Here is a 25,694-nt window from a genome sequence, read left to right as displayed (position 1 = left end):
TGTGGGAGCTCAGAGACCAGCCGCGTGGTGATTGAAGAGCCATACCCTTGGCCTAGGCAGATCTTACTTGGAATCTGGGCACATGTGGTTTTGCTTAACACCATGCTTCACAGACTCATGGTCCGGGTTTGTGACCATCAGGCATTTGTTGTTGATAGGTGAGGTCACCACAGTAGGGGTGTTTGTCAACCAAATTAAACTTCCTCTTAATGACCTAAAATAATTGATTCGGAAGGCCTTTAAATGGACCACAGCAATGTGTAACCAAGCTGAAATCTGCACAGATTAATGCATGTTATTGTTTTTGCTTCTTGGGGGAGGTTATGGATAGACCATAGGCTTTTGGGGCAGGCAGCGAGCCTAAGTTTGAATCTGAGCTTCACCATTTGTCTGCATGGCATATGAACGAGCCATTGAACTGTGCGTGTGTGCCTCACCATCTGCGAAATGGGGCACCTGCCTTAAAGTGATGACAGTTAGAAATAATGTGACCGAAGTTCCATGCACATTAGTAGACCCTCATGCAGTGGTAGAGATTATTGTTAATAAAGTATTCCCACTAGGCATCTCTGAGGAAGATAGCTTAGTAATAACTTTGTACAAAGTGGTCAAACTCTGATGTAGTAACTGTACCTTTTTTTTTCACCCTGCTAAACTGATTTCTCCATAAACTGCTTTCCGTACTAAACTTAAACACCCATAGAGAAAAGTGTGACTAAAATTGGAGTCTGTAAACCTCTCTTTACATATTGTTTGATTCTCAGCTGATTTCAAAATGAATTTAAAGTTGAGTATTTAAGATCTGTGCCATGCAGGCTACAGAAGGAGTGAGTTTTTTCTTGCTTTTGGATCCAGACATTAATGACCTAAACTCTGGCCTTTGCAGTTAGAGTGGGGCTACTGTGTTATGTTGTTAGAAATAAAGGCACTGGCTCAGGGCTTTTCCTAAGCTTGATCAACAGTGGTGCTAAAGTTTGCTTTTGTGTTTGGAAGTTATCAGTATCCCACAGAATGGTTTATGTGTCCTGCCTAAAATCCTTCCCTCCATACACCCAAATATCTGACAAAAACTAAAAGCTGCAGGCTGGGGCTACCCAGGGTCCTGGACATATCTTTAACCAAATATGATATCTGTTAAGCCTTGGCATCAATTGTTTTGAATGATTCACTGGTAATAAACTTATATCCTCTTCGGCATTTTATTGCAAATATTTTGTACTGACCGAATGGGTTAAATTATGAAGCTTGATAAGTACATATGCACATTACCCATCCCTAGCTTTAAAAGAAAAAAAAGGAAGAAAAAGATAGCTATGAGTTTGGAAGTCATCCCAATTTTTAAAAATAAGAGAATTTGGACATTTTGGCATATGGGGCTTTTTAAATGAAATTTCATGGAACTGAAAACAGTCAATTTTAGGTTTCCAAAAATTGTTTTGATTTTCATTGGTATAAATTTGCTGCACATGGTTTTAGGGAAGTTCTGAGAGATGCATTTGGGACTTCGGGGTTGATTTTTTTTTTTTTTTTTTTGAGATTTGTGATTTATTTTTAAAAGGTGATTTTTTTCCCCCCAACTCAAAGTATAAATCGGAGGAGACAGAGTTCCATTTCTAGGACAGCTTTTTTGTAATGACATCATTAAACATTGCCAAACCTCTGGACTTGGGCTGAATTATTGAGCATCATTTCGGCACCATTTGGACACTGCACAGCAGAATCCTCTTCCCCCATCTGAGTTAGAATCTCGAGGCCAAGTGATTTGGGCCATTCCATTAGCAGCAGCTGCTGGTGATAAGCACTGTGAGAGTCACCTGTGTAGGGTCAGGCTTATTGCACATCAAGGTTCGGCAGTTCGGAAGAGAGGGAAGATGCCCAGGAGGGGGCTCCAGGCCACCTGCTGTGCCAGGATCAAAGGGTTGAAAGGTCAGAGGGCGCAGCTCCCTTAACCATATCTGTCTGTGCAATAGCTATTTCAGATTGTAAATCTTGGCGATTTCATTAAGTCCTCCTGGCTGCTACTAGGGGCATTGAAATAATAAAATTTTATATCTGTTGCCTTTCCTGCCTCTGGCAGCCAGGCTGATACATTCTCTGCAAAATGGGGTGTCCTTATGAAAACCTCTCCTGGAATGATCAGAGGAGCCCTAATGAAGCTTCACATTGGGAAGTTGGGGTTCACAGAATCTCATCCTTTGGAATAGTTTTTTTAAAAAAACACACAAACCATTTAACAGCCTTTGTGGTTTATGTAACACCTCTTTTCTGAAAAGCAGGTCACCAAAATATTACATATTGCTAAATGCTTAATCTTACACAGAGGTGGAAAGGTGTGCTTTCTTGGTGCTGCTGCTTTATTAAATAGTCCGTTCTGAGGATTTCAGGGCCCATCCTCTTGGGCCGCCCCAAGCCACTATATAGATTCTACTTCCCACTCAGCAGACCTTTTGGGTGTTTTTATAGACATGTCTCCTGAATATGATTTTCCAAACACTTTTCCTAGATCTTAAAGTTGTTATGGACCTTTAGGGCTCCTTGGCTCTTGGGCAAGACAAATCACAGTAATCGCTGCCCCTTTACTGCCCATATGTTTAAGACCCCCTGTAGTTTGTTTGAAAAGTTAAGAGATTTTCACAGTGAAGGTGCCATTTCTGAAATTTAAAGTGTTCCTTTTCACCGGGAGATAAGTTCACTCTGATTAAGTCCGTAATTCTCACTAAGCCATGTTTATGGGAGCAATAAACAATGTTTCAGCGTGCTTGTTAAATTGGGTTTCCAACCTCTCCACTCTTTAAAAATTGACATTTCAAATAAAAGGCAGGTGGAGATAGGAGTCCGGGTTTTCTGTGCCTAGTGATGCATGAATGATGGTAAGTGGCAGTTGTGTGGGAGGAATGAGGCCCTATTTATGGAGGGTGACCCCAAACCATTTTGGGACTAGGGAATCAAGATCCCCTTAAACCCCCAGTGAAATCCTTAAATTCCAGTTTCATCGTTTCAAAGTGGATGGATACTGTTTTTGAAATACTGCCAGCCACATTACACACATTATTTAATTTTGACTAGGCAGTACTCCAGTAGTGGTGGCCCTGTTTTACAGATGATGAGATTTGGGCCCAGAGAAGTTAAGTAAGTTGTCCAGAGTCACATAGCTAATAATTACAGAACCAAAATTCAAACCCAATTGTTTCATTGTGTGAAGTGCTTTAGTACATACAAAGGAAAAATATACTGAGCCAGCTCTTAGGGTCTGTTTGCTGTTAGGTGTCTGGCCTCTGATAAGCCTATCCAGAGGTTACAAAATAAATCTGTGACCTAGTCACTGTCCTTGGTATTTGCTAAGCTGAGAATGTAAAAGGACTACACAGACAGGAGAGGTCCTTGGTATTTGCTAAGCTGAGAATGTAAAAGGACTACACAGATAGGAGAAGGAGACCCCCAGGCTTTGGGGTCGGGAGGTCCCAAGCTCAAGTCCTACCTATGTTACTACACTGGGACCTGGGGCAGGAGCTTCAGGCTTCTCTTCTGTAAAAAGGGGATAATAATGCCTGTTCCATCAGGTTGCTTTGAACATCAGATGATGTATTTTAAAATAAAAGTATTTAAAAACCCTGTAGTACTTTATAGATGACAATAATGTTATTGTAATATCTGTGAATATAGTAAGGTTAAAACAGTCATTTTAAAGGAAAAGTGACAAGGATACATGAAACAGCTGGAAACATCACTAAACAAGTTGTGGTTTTTTGCGTGTTTTATTTTATTTTGTTTTTTTATTGGTTTTATTTGGTTTCTTATTTGGTTTTATTTATTTTATTTTATTTTATTTTGGTTTTTTTGAGGGCCTAATCATATATGGTCCATTGTGCTGGGCACTTAGGATTTTGAGAAGGCAACTTGCTGTGGAATAGGAATAATCAGGAAGGTTTTACAGAAGAGCATGGCCTTGTGCAATAAAGATAATCATACTGATCTAGGTCTGGGCCATCTTCACATCTCACCGAGGGCTCCACCAGTCCATCTCTCATTTATGCTTTACAACAGACCTTCCTTGTCTTCTTGTTACACATGAGGAAACTGAGTCTCCAGCATGAAGAAGGTGCTTCAGCCTGAGGCAGGACACCACCACCACAAGGGTGGACTTGTACAGTGAGCTGCTGGGAGAGCTAGCAGAACCAGGCTCTCATCAAGGTTGTTGGCACTGGCTGATGTGCCGTACAGCCGGCCCCCTAGGAAACACATGCCCTACTTAATCTTTCATCTTTTCAACAATCCTGAAGGTAAGGATGGTGGCTCCCATTTCACAGAGAAGACAACTGAAGACTGAGTAGGTAAAGTGCCTTGCCTGAAATTGCCTGGCTAGTGTGTGAAAAAGCTAGGACACCACCCTGGGGGCCTTTCTGACCTTAGGCCCTGCATCATCCAGCAGAGACAGTTGTTCAAGTTCCATATGAATGGAGATATTCTCTCCCACTTTATGTTCCTCTGCCTTTTCTTAGGCCATTTGGTGAGAGTGTACCCCACCACTCCCTATCCACGCACTCCCCATAAGCAGGCCAAGCGAGGGCTTCTTCATTTCAGAGATCCCATTTCATGCTCTGGCTGGCTGGTTGGCGTGAATGACCGACTGACACATGGCTGAATGGGTAAATGAACGAATGAATGAATGAAGGTGTGTCCGATGTATGGACAATCAGGAAAGGAAAAATAGCCCATTGAAGAAATAGCTCCATGCTGCCCTGGGTTAAAAATCTCTGGACTCGTTAATAAGAGTCAGTGCTTATTACCTTGTGAGGAGTGGATTTGGCCTGACCTGTGAGGGGCTGGTACCACTTCCCTCTCTCATCAAGCTTCTGTTTCTGTTTAAAGCACCCTGGGAAATTCCAGCGGTATTTTCAGGGGTCCTCTGAACTGGTGGGCTTAGATTTTTAATTTTGCGGAGCAGGAAGGAGCAAATCAGTGACTCCTGGCTCCAAAGAGAAACCATGACGTTTATCAACTGCTTGGCAGCTCAGTGACCTCTGGGGCCCAAGGAAGGAAAGAGAATGTCACTCTCCCCTCTGCGTGCATCCAAGATTTCAGGAGGGAATAAAGAGTTGAGAATACCTGAAGAGTTGCCTTTCCTCTTCTTGTTCTTTCCACTTTTCCTCTTTTTTCTCTTTCCTTCCTTCCTAGGAGGCCACCAGCTCCATGCTGTTCTTTGTTATGTGCTCATATGTATGCGCATGCATTTGAGCACATTTTGTATGTGCCATATAGTGGAAAGAACATCGGCACGTGGAACCCAGATTCAGATCCTTTCTCTGACAAACACCAGTTGTAAGAACAGGGGCAAACTATTTAATCTCTTTAGCCTCAGTTTCTTCATCTGTCAAATGGGTATGATATTCTGTAAAAAATCCTCCCCCCTGGGAATTTTAATGGGGTCTGGGCCAACCAACAAACTACTGAAGGGCTTAATTCTTCTAGGAGGTGTTTAACAAACATCTGTTAAATTACAGTTCAGTATGTTTGTTGATTGAGACAGCGTGTCAGAATAATACGATGCATTGGGTAACTGAGTGGTGTTGTTCAACAGGGTTCATTGTGTAGCTCCACTGCTTCTAAGCCAGAGGACTTTGGAAAAGCTATTTTACCTCTCTGATCCTCAATTTCCTTCTCTCCACAGGAGTGTCGTGGGGATTACATTATATGGTACTCATTAATGAGTTGGGCATGGGAGAAACACACCAGCTAGTAGCTATCACGTTGTTGTTCTAAGAGTCCATAAGGTGAGGGACGCAGAGCATGTACCCCATCCCTGGCCCATGCAGGCCCCATCAACCTAGTGGTGGCTTGGCCCATCAGGAGGAGAGTTAGCCTAAGAGGACATGCATGAACCCAGCAGCAGTCGTTTAGCATAAAATTTGGATTAACACAGTATTATGATGTAAGAGCCATATTCTCTATCTTTCAAAATTAAAACAGCTGCTGAGAAGTCAGACTTAAGGGAGACCTAATGGCAACAACCATGTCAGTGTGCCTCTCTCACAGAGGTTTGAAGACTAAATTTTCTTTGAACCAAAGCAAAGCATTTTGTGGATGTGATAATGCTCTGATTCAGGAAGGTGCTGCATCCTCTTGAAATAAGATGTCCTTGCTGGCAGTCGGTCTGGACCTATCCCCTTTCCTTGATGGTCTAGTTGCTGGTCTCAGATGTGCTACTTCAGCCATGGCATAGGGAGCCTGTGGTCAAGGCCAGTGCCCTGGACAGATGGAAGGGAACATGGCCATGTAGGTGCCAAGTAAATATTTCTATTTTTTTTCCTTGTTAATCTTCTCACAACACTCTGTTATATGTGGTGATGGCCCCATTACATAGATGAAGAAACTGAGGTTAGGCTAGATTTAAATAACCTGCCCTGGGTCCTCTGAGCAAGAATGAAAGATAAAAAGCCAAAGCCCAAGCAATCTGACTCATGCTGCTTCTACTCAGTCCTGCTGTTCCCCCAAAACAAGTGGACACAGGACCACATGGGTCTCTCAGAAGCTACCCAGATAATGTTGCTGCTTTGATCTTCACTGGAGAGGCAACAGGACAGATTGAAGAAGTAACATGTGCCTTGGAAGTGTCCACCTTTGCAGATAGATTTTCTGACTGTGAAATACATTCTAGAGTGAATTTTTTGTCAAAATAATTATCCTTACATTGTTTTTCATAATAATAATTATCATAAATACCAGGCATTTATTATATACCAAACGTTATCCCAAGTGTTTATACATATTTTGACTCATTTAATCACCATAACAAACCAGTGAAGTCCATGATACTACTTTTTGTATACATACTATTGAAGTATGAGATTTCTAAGGCAAAGTGCACTCACCCTAAGTGCACAGCAAGATTAGTAACCCATGTGACCACCAGATCGAGAAACAAGATATTACCAGTCCCCTAAAAGCCCCTCTTGTGTCGTTTTGTAATCATTCGCCATCTGACCCAAAGATAGCCATCATCCCAAGGGTTAGTACTATTTTAATCTCATGGAACCAATGAGGAAACTGAGGCACAGGGTGGTTAAAAGGTGTGCACAAGGGAGCACAGTTATTACTGGCAGAGTTGGGAATTTAGACTTGGGCAGTATGGCTCCAGAGAATGTGCTCATATCCCTGAGACGTAGGTAGGAAAAGAACACTAGATTGGTGGTGGTTTCAGTTTTAATAGCACAAAATCATAATAGTGCAGTCTTAACAGCTTATACCTTTGGTCTGAAAATCAGTTTAAATTCTTACAGTCTTGGAACCATAATCCTTTTTATTGGCATAACTTTCAAATTACAAGGATAGAAACTCACTTCGTAGCGTCCCATTTATTGCTCACTTACTGTAGTCAGGTACAGTGTTAAATTCTTTCCACGCATTATATCACTTAACCCTCACAATACAGCTGTGCAGTAGGTAGTATTATCCCCATTTTATAGATAAGAAAATTGAGACTCTGAAGTAAAGAGTTTACTGGAAGTTACACAGTCATGGAGGCAAGGCTTGAATCTGGCTGTTTCATTCCAGAGCCCACAGTTTTAACTGCCATGATAACTCCTATCTTACTATCTGTGTCAACTGTGAATTAATTCTACACTAATTAATCATGATAATTTTACATGATTATCATTACCATCATTATTCTTACTCTCATTACACTTCCTTGAGCAAACTCCATTTTGCTTACTTTGGGCTTCTGTTGTCTATTTGGGCTTACGTTGACATCTGCTTCCAGGCTGGCCTCCCAGCAGAGTGAATCCAGCCACAATATTCCATTCATTCTCTAGTTAATAAGCATTTGTCTTGTGTCAGGCACTGTGCTGGGCACTGGAGAGGCAGAGACAAATATACCCTCCTGGCTCTGCCCTGATGATGATCCTACTGGAGGGACGATAAAAAGATGTCCTGCATGCTGGCACATTTACTCCATGCATGCTGCCTCACTGACCTCCATCCTAGAAAGGGAGCCCAGAGCTCAGCTGAGGAGACTGATATTGGAGCTGGGCCCCTGTTCCTCCAGCTTTCCTCCCCATCCAGCTCCCAGCCTCTTCAGCCAGGGGAGCATCACATGCTTCTGACCTCTCTTTGAATCCACTGGATTACACTGCCATTGCAAACCCTTGCTCTTTATCTTATGGGCTGGTTCTGAGTCCTCCGTTTTGTCATTAGCTGCTCAGTCCCCTCCCTGGACAGGCAGAGTCACCCCCTTCTGTGGGGGCGGGGGGCATGGGTATTGGTGTGGTTTGAACTAGTGTTGCTGTTTTATATGTTAGGGGAGGAAATTCATTGTTTTCATATGACCAGTTTTAGAAAGTAAGGCTCAATAAAGTCTTGGTTGCAGGGGAAACACCAAAGGTCGATGATTCTCAGACTCCATTTTTGTGTAGAGAAGTATATCAGGATCTCTAGGGGCATTGGATTTTCATGTTTATCCTAAGAGGGCATAAGTGGAAAAAGCAAAGTTAAAAAAAAAAAAAATCCTGAGCTAGATAAAATAAAGAAGCAGGAAGTCAAACTCAGTGTAAATCTGAATGTGCCAGGGACAAATTACCTTGCTGTGTGGCATTCATTTACCATCCGTGCATTGTTAATTCTTTACTATCTATTGTGATTTTATTCCATGTTCTGGACACAGTAGTAATGTGTTTATCAACTTCATTGGGATACAATTTATGTACAAACCATCCATTTAAAGCATACAATTTAATGAATTTTGATAGTTGCATACATTCATGAAAACCACTGCCACCACAATAAAGATAGAACATTCCCCCCACTCTCAAAAAATTGTTCTTTTTTTATTTAACAAAATAAAGCTCACTTATATTCAGCTTCTCATGTGCCAGGTACCACTGTACTACTTAAAAATGTTAACCCATTTAATCCTCATCACAAGTCTGTGAGGGAGGCACTGTTGTCTGCCCCTATAAAGGACAACAGTAGGACATAGAGAGATGGAGTGAAATGTCCAAGTTTGCACACCTGGTAAGTGTTAGAACTCACAGACTGGCTTCCAGATCCTGTGCTCTTTACCTCTCAGCTCTACTGCCTCTCATTCATTCATTCATTCATTCATTCATTCATTCATTCAGGAATTGCCAACTGGAGCCAGGTGTTGGGGTTAGGAGCTCATGGTACAGAGATAGGTCTTACTACCCCCAAGAAGCCCACAGACTAGGGGAGGAATCAAATACCTAAAGAAATAACTCTCAGTTGGCATGTTATTCTGGTTGTGGGAATGACAGGGGAGCACAAGGAAAGGCAGACTTAGCTGAGGCCTCCTGAAGTAAGGTTGGCTAAACTTGGCTGAGTTCTCAGGAACCATCAAAGGAGAGGGGACAGACAGGCAAGCAGGAGAGCCACTGTTGGTTCAATGTTTGTGAGTGTGTCCTGGGCATCATGCTAACTCTACATAGGTTTGCTTAGCTTATCCTCACAGCAACTCTGTGAGGGGGTACTGTCTTGATCCCCATTTCATAGGTGAAAATCTAGAGGATCTATGAGGTTGAGCAAATTGCCTTAAAGCTGCACTCAAGGTGGGAGAAGGGGTGCAAATCTTAGGTGAAGAAGCCTGTATTCAAGCCCATAACCTCTCAGCTGCCCTGACCACCCCCATACAACGATGCTTCCCTTCCCTGTCCTGAAAGGCTGGGGTCAGGCTAAAGTCTGCCTGTGACAAAGCATAAAGAGAAAAGACATTTTTGATTAACAATATTTATGGGAAGATGCCATTTTTGTGTGTTTCTCTGTGCAAGAAATGCCATTTGGAAAGTCGGTGTGCATGTCAGTATTTTTTTTTTTTTTATTCATTCTGAGAAAAAGCCTATAGAGTCTGGTGGGGGGAGGGTTTGCAGCTGGCAGGAGCTTTGGCATATGTTGTAACTAAAATGAGAGGGAATGTGTTGGTGGGACAAGCTACCGGAGAGCTGTCTCGGTGTGCTGCGGTACTAGTAAGTGTTTTAATTGGGTAGGGTTTTTGGAGGACTATTTTGACATCTGCTCGTGTCTTTGCTGATTTTTCTTCACTTAGAGTAGGAAACACAAGCTGTGGATAAAATGACTTTAAAATAATTGGAAGTAAAGATATCTCCCTCAAAGTCGAATTTGAGAGGGACACTTTTTAAGAAGTGGAAAGTAAATTCCACTTCTAGGAATCCATCCTAAAGAACAAGGCTTTATGCCTACAAATTTCATGACAATATTATATATAAAAATTTCTTTAAAACTGGAAATAACAGCCAACAGGATGGGCTCAGTTAAGTTTGTTTCCATGAAATGGAACACTTTGTGGCAATTAGTAATGACCTTTACAAAGTTTTTAATGAAATGGAGCATTTGTATATTGTAATAAATGAGGAAATCAGAAAGAAATATTAAGAATTATTTCAACTGTATTTTAAAAAGTAGGGATTGGGGTTGCAAGGTTATGGAGGGAAACATCAAAATACTGTCTCCAGACAGAGGGATGAAAATAACTATAATTTCTTTCTTTGAATTTTTTGTCCATTCCTTTTTTATTTTTAACAGGCATATGTGATTTTTAGGATACAAAAGGCAAGAGTTACTTTATGGAAGAGAAAGCTGGCCCCAAGAGGGTTCCTATAGCTTCATGCCTACAGGTATTTGTTCTCAGGTCTGAGCAATTGGATTTGGGATGTCTTCAGAAATAGTTGGGCTTTTGAGTCAGAGTGGGTTCACAAGTCAGCTCTGCTCTTCACTAGTGATGTGATTTGAGGCAGCCTATTCGACATCTCGAGGCCTTATTTTCTCATCCCTACCCACGGGGATGGTCCTGTCTCCCTCGTAGTGTGGTTGCTATTAAATGAGCTGGCACTCAGTCATGGTCCAGCTTCCTCCTCCACCAACACCTCCCACCGCCACCCCCCATTGGAAGGCTTTTGTGGGGTTGGGCTTTTGTTTTTGGGGGAGGCTGATTGGCCTTTCTTCGTTGCCTCTGTTTCCTCAAGCCTTTCAGGGATCAGGCACCATCCGGCCGAGCTGGCCTCCGATTCTCTCCTTGGGAACACTGAGCTTCAAGAAGGCGCTTGAGTCTCCGCCAGCCCCTTTGGAAGAGGCCTTGCTGCCAGGAGGGCAGCATTGTCCTATAAGAGGAAACTGTGCCGCCCCAGCTCCTGCCTGGAGCCTGGTGCTTTGGCATTTCGGTTACTAAGGGGACCCTGGCCTGCTAAGTCAGAAAAAAAGGGCCAGGTTTTTTCCTCTTCTTCAGCCTGCTACCATTGTTGAAAAAGTAAACACTCCACGCAGCTTAACCGGCAAGTCCTCCAGCCAGGAGTGGGAAGAAATCAAAAGCCTGTTCCAGCCCAGGCCATGGAGAGCCCACAAGGGCTGGTCTGTGCTGCTGGGGCCTCACTGGGAACACAGAAACAACACCCGATTCTGGTCCAGAATCAACATCCCTCTTACTGGGCCTTTCAGCCTCTGAGGCTTCTCTCCAGTGGCCAGGCCCCGTGCCCTCCTGTTTGGGGCTATTTAGAAGGTCAGCCAAGGCAGAATAGGCAACTCTGGGGTGCAGCGGCCATCCAGTCCTGGAGTCCCCTGCTGAGTTATGGTGTTCCTTATGGCCCATTCTCCACTTCCATCTCTGGTGTCTCGGCTTTTGAGGTGAGAGCCCATTAGCTACTGAGAAGGGGCCAGAGGGCTTTTGCCCTTTGGCCATTGGCACTGCAGCTTTCAGACTTGCTGTGGCTGATGTGTGAATTATGAAAGTAAAAATAATAGCTACTGTTTAAAAATCCTGTGTGTCTCGCACTGTGTGCCTGTTGCTTCTCTCATCTTCACAGCAGCCCAGGGGATAGGGGGTAAGGATGGTGGTGGTCGCAGTTATCTTACCAGTTTCACAAAGTCACTGAAGAGTAACCACATAACCTGAGGTGAGCCACTTCACCTCTCCGAGCCTGTGTCTTATTCCTGCAATGGGAATGGTGATACTTAGTCTCCAGCTAAGTGGTTGAATCTGAAAGGATCTATGTGAACTCTGCCTGGTGATGTGAGTGACAAGGATATTTGTTAAGTCTGTTTGTGTGACTTCCTGCCAGCACACTGCTAAGTGTTTAACTGACTGGGCTGAGACATGAGGCAGCAAAAGAGCCCTGGACAGTTCACCAGGAGTCTTACGGATCTCATCTGAAAAGTAGGGATTGTGCTTTGTGAAACACTAGTGATCTGTATTATGATTGAGGCTATTTGCTGATAGCTTTTTACCCTGTAAATAAGGCAGCCCATTAATGTGAGTGTTGGGGTTTGGAGGACAAAATACGCTTGTAAGGAGGCAACCTTATCCTTTCTGTGCAGCTCTCAGCCCATAGTGAGCACTTAAGAAATGTTGATGAAGGGGTTGAGAGGTTTGTGGGCCAGCTTCTGGTGGCTTGGAAAACTCAGTAACAAAAGGAGTTTGAAGCTCCTAGGTGTGTTCAGTGGGAGGGACCCAGGAATCTGCCACCTGGGACCATTTCAACCATAGGAGGCTTATGGCCAGCTCAGCTCCACCTTCCTGCTGAGAGGAATCGCAAAATGTTTTGTCCTAGAGACTGCCGTTTGAGAGAACAAGCATCAGCCAGTATTACTAAGCCCTTACCAAGTGCCTATCGTTTTGTCGGGTGCTGGTTATCATGCAGTGGAGAGCCAAACGGGTGAGCCCCTGAAGGAGCCCACACCCCAACAGAGGAAAGCAGGCAGGCAGAGCGGTGCTGGGGCTCAATGACAAGGGCTATATGGAGGTCAGTCTCACTGAGAGTGTCTGATGACAAGGAGGCTGATGCTGCGATGCCATGGGAACATGGCTGTAGAGGCGGCCAGTGCTGTTACCTCTGCCCCTTACCTCACCTCTCTGAGCCTCCTTTTTCTCTAGGTATATAAAATGAGTGTAATAACATGCAGTTTGCAGATTTGGTAAGAATGAAATGAGACACAGTACAAAACACCAGTAGGCTTCTAGTTTATATTATATTATTCTATATTATAATTGTGTATTTCCAGGACATTGGCTTTAGCAACCATCAGAATGATCCATCCACAACTCTAGGCTGGCTATCCACTTCTCTTAGATGAATTAGGAAAAGGCATCTCCTTCCTCCCACCGTCACCACCCTCGACCCAGATCTCAGCCCCATCTGGATGGCTGGGTGTCCTTGGGCAGTGCACATCTGTATGGTCATATGCAGCACCTCAGAGGGCAGCTAAAATTGATCCCTTATATATGGAAGGTGATCATATGTCTCACTGTATGTCTTTTGCCCTGGCATAGTATGTTGTCTTTCACACCCACAAGTATTCCAGTTTTGACCACAAATCGTAAGGTCTTTCTAATTATCTGGGGTCAACTGGAATAAAAATAACAGTTCTGAAGTTTTAGACTCTAAAGGAATGAGCTTTGGTATTTGAGAGGAGAAGAGGGTTTGAATGAGGTTGGGAGTGGTGGGTGAGCAGGAGAAAAATGGAGGTGGATTCCAGTAGTGGGTGAATAGTGTGATTAAAAATTAAAAACTCTGGCTACTCATACTTCTACAGACTTTGGAGAGTTGTTCCCAGATGGTGGACTCTTCCTTTCTCTATTATCTATGTATCCCTTTCTCCCCACACAGACATGTGCACCCAGTAAGCACATCTCTCTTACTCTCTCCATTTACAGTGCCAGTAGAATAATGACACATGGCCAAAGCCTCTGAGCTTTGATTCACTAGCTGGGTTTTTCTATGGAAAATGGGACCAAACTGAAAGTGTGACCTTCTTACTTAATGTTTAAGGGCAATGTTAACATGTTAACGTTGGCCATATACCATATTCCATACCCAACAATGACAAGGTCCAAAAGAGATATGGGCAAAATAGCTTTTGGTACATGAGAGGGGATGGATTGAAAATGGGTGTCATAAGGGCCTTGCTGAACTTTGGACTGCTGCTTCTACTGTTTAAAAAAAAGAAAATATAAGAAAAAAATAACACTGGAGTGTGAGGATCTCTTTTCCTAGCTGTGTGACCTGACCATGGTAACTTAGCTTCATCTCTGTGAAACCCTTTCCATTCCTGGGACTTGGGGATGACTATAAAGCTCATAGAGTTTTTGTGACAGTTAAAGAAATGTGAAGACATGTAAGAAATGTGAACCACCTAGCACTGGGCCTGCCACAGAATGAACCTCTGTCACTGTTCTTCCTTATGTTCCTTTCCTAGAGAGGGCCAGTAGAAGTATCTGTAGCCTCATGGTGCTTCAGTGATTTTTTTTTTCTTTTGGAATTTTTTTCTTCGCAGAAAGTCAGAAACATGGCCCTGGATGATGTCGTGATCCTCAACGTGGACACCAACACCCTGGAAACTCCCTTCGATGACCTCCAGAGCCTCCCAAATGATGTGGTGGGTAATGAGCTCTTGAGTTGTGACTCCTATGAGATGGGGGAGGGGACGTGGATGTGATTTTAGAGAAGGGAAAGGAGAGGAGGTGGCTGTGGTTGTCCTGTGGTCTCAGAACTGTGGTTTCTATCTGCTGTCTCTGCCCTCTTTGCCTTCGTGAAGAAAGCTGGAGGGTGGTTCAGTTTTTTAGTCTTTTTTTGCTCTTATAACTTGCATCTGGAGGGCTGAGAAGCAATTCCAGGGTCTAGTCAGCTCCTCTTTCTGTGGAAGCCGGGGTGTCTTGCCATCCCTCTCCAACACATTTCCATGTCCAGAGACTCAGACAGCTTCCCCTGGGCTTCCCACTGCAGGGGTTCTGGGAGGCTTTCCATGTGAATGATGTGGGACACTCCACATCTACATTTCTCTTCTGGACCATCATCAAGCAGCTGTTTTCCCATGTGGTATCTGCTGACAATTCTCTGAAGATGGCTCCATGTCCCATAAATCTTTGTTACCCTGGATCTAGCCGCATAGCAGGCTAGATCCTTTAGCAAAAGCAACTGGCTGCCACATTTGCTGCGTGAACACCTGACCACACACCAGTCTCAGTATTGCTACTCGGGCTGCCTCCTGGACAGCTGTTTGAAGTAGACCCAGTCTCCCCTTTGTCGATATGAATGAGGAGGATTGGGGCTCACTGGGAAATATGGTTTTGATGTTTCTGGTTTGACCTCCATGGCTCTGTCTGCTAGAAGATCTATAAAGTTATCCTGACTTCCAAACTGAAAGGAGTAGATGTTGCTGGCCATGTGTACTGATGTGGAATTGAGTCTGTGTTGCTGGGTTTCTGCCATGGCAGGTGGAGCTCCATTACTGCCAGGAGTCCCCGCGGCAGTTTGGGGTTAGCTATCTGGAAGAGGTTGCTGTTTGTTGATAAATGGTTTGCAATGGGATTTCAAACCCCTCCACTTTTAACTCAGTATAAGATTTGGGGGTCATTTGTGCTATATAAAGGTGTTCCCATTTGTAGCCTAATTAAACAATGGCTGCCATTAACTGGCTTCCTCCAAGCTGAGCACTGTGCTAAGAGCTCATTATTGGCCTCTCATTTCCTCTTCACACAGCTGTGAGGAAGGTATTTTCCTAATTCCTACTTCACGCTCAAAGCTAGAAAGAAGAGGAGCTAGGAGGCAAACCCAACTCCAGAGAGCCACCAGGCTCCATTGCCTCTTGAGGGGCCTGCTGCATTCAGGGATCACATTCAGTAAGCATCAGAGCCCAATGGAGTAGGTGCTTTCTCCTCTCCCTATTGCAGGGGAGGAAAAGGCCTCCAAGAGCACATGACCATACGGCCAGCTGAGGCAAAGCTGAGATTCAACAAGACCAAAGCCCAGTCTGCCTCCTCTTCTTGTACAGTGCCCTCCCTTCTGATTCAGAGAGATGGCAAACGCAGGGAAAATGAAAGGATCAGATATTGTGAGGCTTACTGCTCATGTCAGGACATGGTATGGGCTTGGGATCTTAGGGCCTACTGACCGTAGTTTTAGTTCTACTGGTCCAAAGAACATGTAGTTTCCACCCTGGTTCCCTTTAGGTGGAAGAGCTTTTCCTTTAAACCATGAGCACCAGAGGTATGGACCCAAAGCTCCCAAGTGAATATGGTAAGAGAGTCTAGGAATGGCCAGGAGCCCCGGGGCAGCCCAGGATGAGTAACTGGTGGCTAAGAAACCATGGAGTAGGTAGACTGGTCCTATCTGCAGTGCTCTGACCCACTGCTGGGCATTAAGCAGCAAAGATGAAGCAGATCTAGTCCTTTCCTTCAAAGAGCAAAGTAGAGGGAAATGGATATGTAAATTACATCTATATCATGATATAGCATAATAGAGGCCACAAGGAAAGTAGGAATCAGGCACAGAAGGACCTGGGGATGACAAAATTTAGGAGACAGGTAATAGACGCTTCCTGAAGATGGTACAAAGATGCTTTTTAATTTTTTTTTTTAGAGGGAAAGAGTATGCGCCCAAGTGTGAGCATACATATGCAAGTGGGTGAGAGAGGGGGAAAGGGGGGGGGAATCTTAAGCAGGCTGCATGTCCAGCACAGAGCCTGATGTGGAGCTCAGTTTCATAACCCTGAGATCTTGACCTGAGCTGAATCAAGAGTTGAACTGCTTAACTGCCTGAGCCACCCAGGCATCCCCCTCAAGATGCTTTTTGAATGATCAATAAAGTGGTCTCAGGAAACCAAAGGAACGAGGGGCAAGTTATTTTTTTCCTGAGCTCAATCCCGCATTTTGGAAGGAGGGGTATGAGCCCTGTATTGAGGATTGCTGTAGCAAATAAATGAGATGATTATGTTCCTCAAATGCTTGGGGCAGTGCTCACGCGTTGTTAGTGTTCAATAAATGGTACCTGCATTTGTTCTTAATAAAGTCATTGTTAGTAATTATAGCCAGAGTTAGAGGACATTAGTTCCTTAACAGACCTTAGCCTGCATAAAAAGGACCTGTTCATTTGCAAATTGGTTTGAGGCAGGGTTGAGACGGTTCTTCAGTGGTATTCTAAGCATGGGACTCTAGAACCATTAAAAACTCCAAAGATACAGTAATGGAGAGGGAATGTGGTCTGTAAGATATTTGTGTTTCGGTGGAATGCAGAGATTTGATTCTCTAAGGCTGTGTGAACTTGAGAGAAGAAATCACGTCCTGTGCATCTTCGTGTCCCCTGCATTCAGCACAGGGCCAGGTACCTTCAGGGTATCATCATATCCACAGTTGACCTCACAATTTCCCCTTTCTTAGAGCTGCTTGTTTATGGCATCTGATTGATTCTGCTTCTTAAACTATTTGTCAGATCCTGTATTCTATCTTCCTTATACCCACCTAATCCAGGCTCTTATTTTTCTCCTGCACTATTAGCAGCAGCCTCCCAACTTGGTCTTTCGTCTCCAGCCCTTCCTCTTCTTGCACCAGAGCGACCTTTCCAAAAATAAACCTAACTATGTTTCCCTCTTAAAACCACTCCATCAACGAACATAATTAAAAAACTAAAAAAAAAAAAAAAATTTTTTTTTGAAAGACAAAATCTTCCCAGTGCCTATAGCTTAGAGGCAAATTCCTTTTGTTGACTTTGAAATCAGACAGATGTGTGTTTAAATCCCGGCTTCTTCGCTTATTAGCCTTGTGATCTCAGTCAAAATTACTTAAGCTCTCTGAGCCTTAGTTTCCTCATAGGTTGTTGTGGGAATTGAATGTAGTGTGTGTAATATATGTAAAACATATATCCTGTGAGTATGATGGGTGGTAGTTGTAATGATTTATGGATGTAAATGATGATGAGCATTGCATTCAGTGTCTGCCTTCATGTTCTGACCCTCCTATTGTTTTCCATAGCTTTAGCTCATTACCCTCCCAGCTCCAAACCCTATATTATAGGCCTGTAGAACTGTTACTAGTTCTCCAAACCTCGCATATTATTTTATAGCTTCAAACTTTGCATGCAGTGTTTCTTTTTTCCCAAATATCCTATCCTACCAATCAGTCTCTTACTCATTCTTTAAAACTTACTCTAAATGTGAAGCTGTAAAAACCTTCCCTGGGCCACCTGGCTGGCTCAGTCAGTAGAGCATGTAGCTCTTAGTATCAGGATCATGAGTTCATATCCCTCGTTGGGTATGTAGCCTACTTTAAGAATAGTAAATAAATAAATACAAGCCCTTCTCTTACCTCTCCAAGTAATTTAACTATATCTCTGTGTCTTCAGAGCTCCTTGTATTGATTGTGTAATTTTACTTATCACGCAGGAATATAGTTTATTACACATTCCTTCCTTTCCCTTTAAATTGTGAGTTCTGTGAGGGCAGGAATTAAGTTTTATTCATCTTTGTTTCACAGAGATGTAGCAGCCACTGAATAGATAGATGGAAGAGTGGAAGGGACATATGGATTGGGTTATTTTGGTAGATGAAATCTTGCAAAACATGGCATCCATGCTGGAAATTTTATTAAAAGAGGTCTTTGTTCTGCATCTAGCCATGGAATAATTGGAGCTGGCTTTATCCTCCCACTATTAACAACTAGAACTCTAGACAAATATAAAAGCAACAGTTTTCACATGTTAGACAACAGGCAGTTCAGGACTTTGATTCCTGAAAGAAAGGAAGCATGTGAGGTAAGGCCTACCATCCCCCTGGCTTTTTGCCTTGAGGCATTTCTTGACCATGGTGCCAGGAGGGGGATCCCCGACAAAGCACAGCGGTCTTACTGAGTTGAAAGGTCAGAGATCTGAGGGGGAGGTGGTTTAGATTTGTGGGTCAGAGTACCAGACTGGAAGCTACTCATCAAAAGAGCTCCGGAAATCTGAATTAGGTCCTCTTGACTAGTGTGCTGAAGACTGACCTGCCCATGTGTAGGATGGAGCTCACACAGTCAAGGAAACATTCAAATTCTGAGCAGCAATATGTTTTTATTGAAGTTTAAATACACAAAGTACACCTAACATTGACGTTCAGTGCGATGAGTTCTTATCCAATACCAGTAACTGGTGCTCAGATTAAAAAGCAATAACAAAACCTGGAATCAAAATTTCACTGATAGGATTAAGAGGATATTAGACACCACCACATAAAAGGTCAGTGAACTTGAAAACATAGCTATAAAAAGTAGCCAGTATGAAGCAGGGAAAGGAAAAGACAGGAAAAGGTTAATGGATCCTCAAGGACCTACAGCACAGTATCAAGAGGACTAAAATACATATCGTCCTGGAGGGAGAGGAAGGTAGGGAAAGATAGAAAAAAATATTTTAAAATTATAGCTTTCTTTTTTTAACTTGTGGTGAAAATCGTAAACTCAAGATACCACAAGCATAGTGGATCCAGACAAAACCACACAAAAACCCAGAATGATAACTATGTAAAACCAGTGACAAATGGGAAGGCTTAAAATTAGCTGGAGAAAAAAAGACACATCATATAAAAGAAAGAAGTAATGACTGAAGACTTCTAGAAGAAGCTACTTAAGCCAGGAGATAATGGAATGACATTTTTAAAGTAATGAAGGGAAATTTTTGTCAACCTAGAAATCTATATCCTTCAATAGGATGAAAATATCCTTTAAGAATGAAGACAAAACTAGGACCTGTTCAGACCAAAAGGCCGGGGCTGGGGTGGGGGGGTGGGGCAGAAAATCATTGTCTGCACACACTACATTTCTTGTTTCTTTGGAAAGAAAAATTAAACCATAAGAAACTTGAACAATAAAGGAGGGAAGAGTGCCAGAAATAGTTAATATGTAGGTAAATATAAGAGACTTCTTTTCTCATGTTTAGTTTCTATAAAGGCAACTGAGTATTTAAAGTAAAAATAATGCCAGTGTATTGTGTGTTGTAACATGGGCAGAAGATGTATGGCAACAGCACAGAAGACAGGGTGGGGATGGAGAAAGGAAGTATACTGTTTTAAGATTCTTAAATTCTCTGTAAACTGGTATATTATTTGAAGGTAGACTATTAAATTAAAGATGTGAGTCATAGAGGAGCCACTAAGGGGGAAAAAAATGTAGCTAATAGGCCAATATTAAAGATCCAAAACATTTGGTAGTAGAGGGAAAGCTAAAGGGACCAAACACAGATGGAAGGAATAGAAAAGTTAGCAAGATGATAGACTTACCCAACCATGTGGATTTATTACATCAAACGTATGTTGTCTAAATACTCTAATTACAGGAGAGTAATAAATTACTTAAATAATCAGGACCCAATTATATGCTGCCCACAAGAATTTCATTTTATTTTTTTTAATTTTTATTTATTTATGATAGTCATAGAGAGAGAGAGAGAGAGGCAGAGACATAGGCAGAGGGAGAAGCAGGCTCCATACACCGGGAGCCTGATGTGGGATTCGATCCCGGGTCTCCAGGATCGCGCCCTGGGCCAAAGGCAAGCGCCAAACCACTGCGCCACCCAGGGATCCCAAGAATTTCATTTTAAAGAGTCAGATGGATGAAAAGTTAAAGGATGAAAAAGATACACAGTGAAACACCAACCACAAGAGAGTGGATGGGGGCTGAGTGGCAAATCTTCCTCATAGAGGAATTCCAATAGTATCTATAGATACTTCCCTCTCTAAGAGAAGGAGCTTAATCCTCCTCACCCCACCCCCTGCAGCACACACACACACTTGAGTGTGGGCTGGGATTCCAAGAAATAGAGTATGTTAAAGGGGAAAAGTGTAACTCACATGGACAAATGTCAAAGACTACTTCAACCAAGTGATCAAGTTTAACGTCACCAGTGATGTTGTGTGGCTATGACGTAACCTTGATACGATGAGGATACATGATCTCTCTGGTGTTCTTTCCAAAAATCCAGTCAAATCATTACAAAAGCTTCAATTACACTCAAATTGAGGGACATTCTATAACATACCTGATGAGTACTTTTCAAAATTGTCAGGGTCATTAAAAAAACTAGGGAAGACTGAGGCACTGTCACAGACCAGAGGAAACTAAAGAGAAATGACAAACTGAACGCAAAGTGAAATTTTGGATTGGATACTGGGATAGGAAAAGGACATTGATGGAAAATTGGTGAATCACAATAAAGTTTGGTATTGAGCTAATAATGTACTAGTGTTGGACTCTTAGTTTTGACAGATGCGCTGTGGTAATAGAAGATCTCTTAGGTGAAACAACCTGAGTGTGGAGTATATGGGCACACTCTCAGTAGTGTCTTTGCAACTTGTCTAAAAGTCTAAAAATATTCCAAAATAAAAAGGATATTAAAAAAAAAAAAAAAGGAAAGAGAAAAGGCAAATAAGGGAATAATTATAAAGAACTTGAGGCCTGGGGGCCCGGGGCCGCTTCCGGCCTGGCGGCAGCGTGGAAAAAAAAAAAAGAAGAAGAAGAAGAACTTGAGGCCTATAATTTTGATAAATTAGGGACCCCTGGGTGGCTCAGTGGTTGAGCATCTGCCTTTGGCCCAGGGGGTGATCCTGGAGTCCCGGAATCGAGTCCCGCATTGGGCTCCCTGTATGGAGCCTGCTTCTCCCTTTGCCTGTGTCTCTGCTTCTCTCTCTGTCTCTCATGAATAAATAAATAAAATCTTTTAAAAAAATGTTTTGATAAATTAGGTAAAATAAAATTTGAAATATACAAATTACAGTTACACAATGAGACAGAAAATGGAAAAATAGCACTATTAAGTAAATTTGAATTTACAATTAAAACTTTCCCACAGAGAAAATTCCAGTTCCAGATAGTTTCATTAATTCTATCATGCATTTAAGAGAACAGATACCATCTTACACTAACTTTTTGAGAAAATAACGGGGAAAAAAAGAAAAGGGAAAGAAACACCTCCCATCCAGCTTTCTGAGGTTAGCATTACTCTGACATGAAAACCAAATGAAAAATTTACAAGAAAACTACTGGCCAATATACCTCATATATAGAAATGAAAAATCTTAAATAAAATATTAACAAATTAATCAAGTGTATAAAAAGACTAATACAGCATGACAAAATGACTACAGATTGGCTAAATATTTGAAAATCCATCAATCTAGTTTACCATGTCAACAGACTAAAAAAGAAAAATTGTATTGAAACATACAAAAAAACTATTTTAGGAAAAATCCACCTATCGTGATTAAGAGCTCTTCACAAACTAGGTAACTCATTGTGATCCAGAGCATCAAGAAGAAACCCACAGCTAATATCTTACTTAATGGTGAAAGAATAGAATGCTATTCCTCTCAGAATGAGAACCAAAAAAAGAATGTCTGCTCTTCCCATTTCTATTCCATTGTACTGGTGGTTCTAACCAGTTCGCTTAAACAAGGAAAAGAAAAACCCTAAATATTAGAAAGGAGGAAGTAAAATTGCTTTTATTCAGACATAATCATATATATGGAAAATCCTAAGGAATATCATAAATGAATTTAGCAAGCATGCAGGATAAGGTCAGTGTATGAGTCAAATATATTTCTATATGCTAGTAATAAGCAGTTGAAATTGAAAAATTTTAAGTGCCATTTAAAATAGCATACAAAACACAAAATATTTAAGAATAAATTTAACAAAATATATGTAAGATTTGTATACCAAAAACTATAAAGTATTTCTGAGAAAAAATTTAAAAGACTTAAACAAATGGAAAGATATTCCATGTTTTGGATTGGAAGACTCAATATTTTAAAGATGTTAATTTTCCCTCAATTGATCTATAGATTCAATATATTCCCAACCCAAATTCCAGATGGCTTAAAAAGAAAAAAAAAAAAAATTGACAAGCTAATTCTGAAATGTATGTGAATATGCGAAAGATCTGGAATAGCCAAAACAATGTTGAAAAAGAACAAAGTTGTAGGACTTACATTACCTACTTTCAAGACTTACTATGAAGTTATACTAAATGTAGATAGTGTAGATATACAGTTCAATAGAACAGAATAAATATTTCAGAATTAGACCTGCACATAAATGGCCAATTGGTCTCCAACAAATATGCCAAAGTAATTCAGTAGAGAATTACTTCGATAGGTTTTTTCCCAACAAATGTTACTGGAACAACTAGTTATCCATTTGGAAATAAAAATCTTGGGCAGCCCGGTGGCTCAGTGGTTTAGCGCCGCCTTCGGCCCAGGGTGTGATCCTAGAGACCTGGGATCAAGTCCCACATCGGGCTCCTTGCAAGGAGCCTGCTTCTCCCTCTGCCTCTCTCTCCCTCCTCTCTGTGTATTCTCATGAGTAAATAAATTAAAAATCTTTTAAAAAATTAAAAAATAAAAATTTTTATTTTTACTTTATGTAAATATTAGCTCAAAAAGGATTATGTACCAAAACATAGAAGCAAAAATTATAAAATGAGTAAAGGAAAATAAAGGAGAAAATCTTCATGAATTTAGACTCGGCAAAGATTTCTTGGGTAAGGGGCAGCCCTGGTGGCTCAACGGTTTGGCGCTTGCCTTCAACCCAGGGTGTGATCCTGTAGTCCCAGTATCGAGTCCCATATCAGGCTCCCTGCATGGAGCCTGCTTCTCCCTCTGCCTGTGTCTCTGCCTCTCTCTCTGTCTCATGAATAAATAAATAAAATCTTAAAAAACGAAAAAAAAAATAATAAAAAAAAAAGATTTCTTGGGTAAGGCACAAAAGGCACACAGAAAAGAAAAAGTGATTAAACCTCATAAAAATAAAAGCTTAGCCTTTTCAAAAGATACCATTGGAAAAATGAAGAAGCAAGCCATAGACTGAGAAAATATTCTCCATATGTATATATGAAAAAAGGTTTTTATCCAGAGTATACAAAGAACCCTTAAACTCAATAATGAGACAGCCCAATGAAAGAGAAGCAAAAGATTGAAGAGACACTTAACAGTAAAAGATCTGAAATATCTTACACTGAGAGAGAAGCCAGACATAAGAGAATATACTATATGATTTTTTTTTAATTTATTTATTTATTCATGAGAGACACAGAGAGAGAGAGGCAGAGACACAGGCAGGGGGAGAAGCAGGCTCCATGCAGGGAGCCCCATGTGGGACTTGATCCCAGGACTCCAAGATCACGCCCTGGACCAAAGGCAGGCGCTAAACTGCTGAGCCACCCTGATTTTATTTACATAAAGTTCTAGAAGAGAGAAAGCTGGTCTTTAGTGGATGAAAGCAGATCAGTGGTTGCCTTGGGCTGGGATGGAGAAGGCAGGGACTGACAAGGGCACCAAGGAGCATTCTGGGGTGAAGAAAGCATTGCTTCTTTATTGTGCTGGTGGTTACATGGGTGTCGTACATTTGTCAGAACTTCTCAAATTGTGTTTTGTATGATTTAAGTTAGTTCTTAAAAAGAAGAGGACTTGGAATTGAATTTTTAAAAGGAGCCTCCAATATCGAGTAACTTTCAGAATAGGGGTGTCGATTTTCATGTGATTTATGAACATGGGTAAAGGGGTAAATTTGGACGTAGGGTGGTACTAGATACCTAGATACTAGGTACCTAGACAGTTTGGTCTCAACTTCCCTAATCTTATTCGGTTATCTTTTTCTACCTTAAAAAAAAAAAAAAAACAGATGGACAAGTTTAATGCCGTTGTATTTTGTTGGGTTCCCTGAGACTTACAGATGTACCATTTTTTACTTACGATATTGTCTTGTTCCCCAGCTGTGGATTCTGGAGGGGAAATGTTGCAATAGTCCATCTCTTACTGATCTCCATGCCTGTTTATAGACTTCATGTTTATCTCAAGGTCACGTGGTTGCAAAGAACAAAAACATAATGTACCCTCCTACCTCAGCCATTTAAGCACTCTTTACCTGTTTCCTAAGTTTTAAATAATATCTCTTGTTCTTTCAAGAGTATTAAGTGTAGGGGCATCTGGGTGGCTCAGGTGATTAAGCCTCTTACTCTTGATTTCAGCTCAGATCATGATCTCAGGGTCACAAGGTACAGCCCTGCATTAGGCTCTGTACTGGGCATCCCCAAAAAAATAAGTAATAAAAATGATAAATAAATGAATTATTTAAAAAAAAAGAGTATTAAGTGTGGGCTGCTTAGCTAGTAGCATAGTTTTTAAGACTTTTAAAAAGCTTGATAAAAGGGACCTCAAACACTTCCAGTGATGTGGACATACCACATTTTATTACTAGGGAACAAGATTTCCCATGGCTCCATGAGAGCCCTTTTTAATATTCTTTGGCCTGGAATTTGTAGGCTTTTGTGTATGCACATAGATGTGGAAGCCTATGTCTACTGTCTACTTTTTGCTTTTTTTTTTTTTTTTTTTTACTTCATGCTTTGTATAGCCTGAATGGTGCTCTTTTCACTTTCTTATATGAAGATATATGTAATGGGCCATTAAAATGTATTCTTTTGTGACCTAGTAACTTGACTTCAAAGATTTTTTTTCTGGCAAATAGTTCTAAATGGAGAAAGCCACCTAACCAAATAGCATTGTTGTTAGGTTAACTGAAGTTGGAAGCATTCTTAAGATCCAAAATCAGGGGGAATAATTAAGGTAATCTATCCCATTGCTATTCAATGGAGTGATGATTCAGTGGATGATGGTTATGAAGATTGTGGGCAACACAGGAAATGCTAAAGATAACGATTTGGTGAAAAAAGCAGAATATTAAGTGCTATATCTGCTGTGAGAACAATGAAAAATAGCCAGATACACAGAAGTATAATATCTTTAAAACATCTTCCAAATTGCCAACAGTAGTATATGAAGATAGTAAAGTTATGTGTTAGCATTTTTTCTCATATTTTCCAAATTTTCTCTAATATGACTATTAAGAGTTTTATGATGGAAAAAAAATCATCTTTCCTCCT

At 41.5% G+C, this 25,694-nt stretch overlaps 1 protein-coding gene across 24 annotated transcripts in view; it reads left to right on the top strand.

Moving 5' to 3' along the window:
- The window catches only part of DENND1A (DENN domain containing 1A), a 508,029-nt gene that overhangs the window by 310,652 nt on the left and 171,683 nt on the right, over window positions 1-25,694 (top strand). For all 24 annotated transcript variants that reach the window (XR_005983074.1, XM_041724904.1, XM_041724896.1 and 21 more), the window contains one exon: window positions 14,293-14,394. Coding sequence is in view for 23 of the 24 variants with exons in the window: in XM_041724904.1 (XP_041580838.1) it covers window positions 14,293-14,394 (102 nt within the window). In the remaining variant the exon portion in view is untranslated. The remainder of the gene's footprint in view (window positions 1-14,292; window positions 14,395-25,694) is intronic.

Source organism: Vulpes lagopus, chromosome 12, assembly GCF_018345385.1.
Source record: "Vulpes lagopus strain Blue_001 chromosome 12, ASM1834538v1, whole genome shotgun sequence".
Lineage (NCBI taxonomy): Eukaryota > Metazoa > Chordata > Mammalia > Carnivora > Canidae > Vulpes > Vulpes lagopus.
This window is presented reverse-complemented; position numbering and strand designations above follow the sequence as displayed.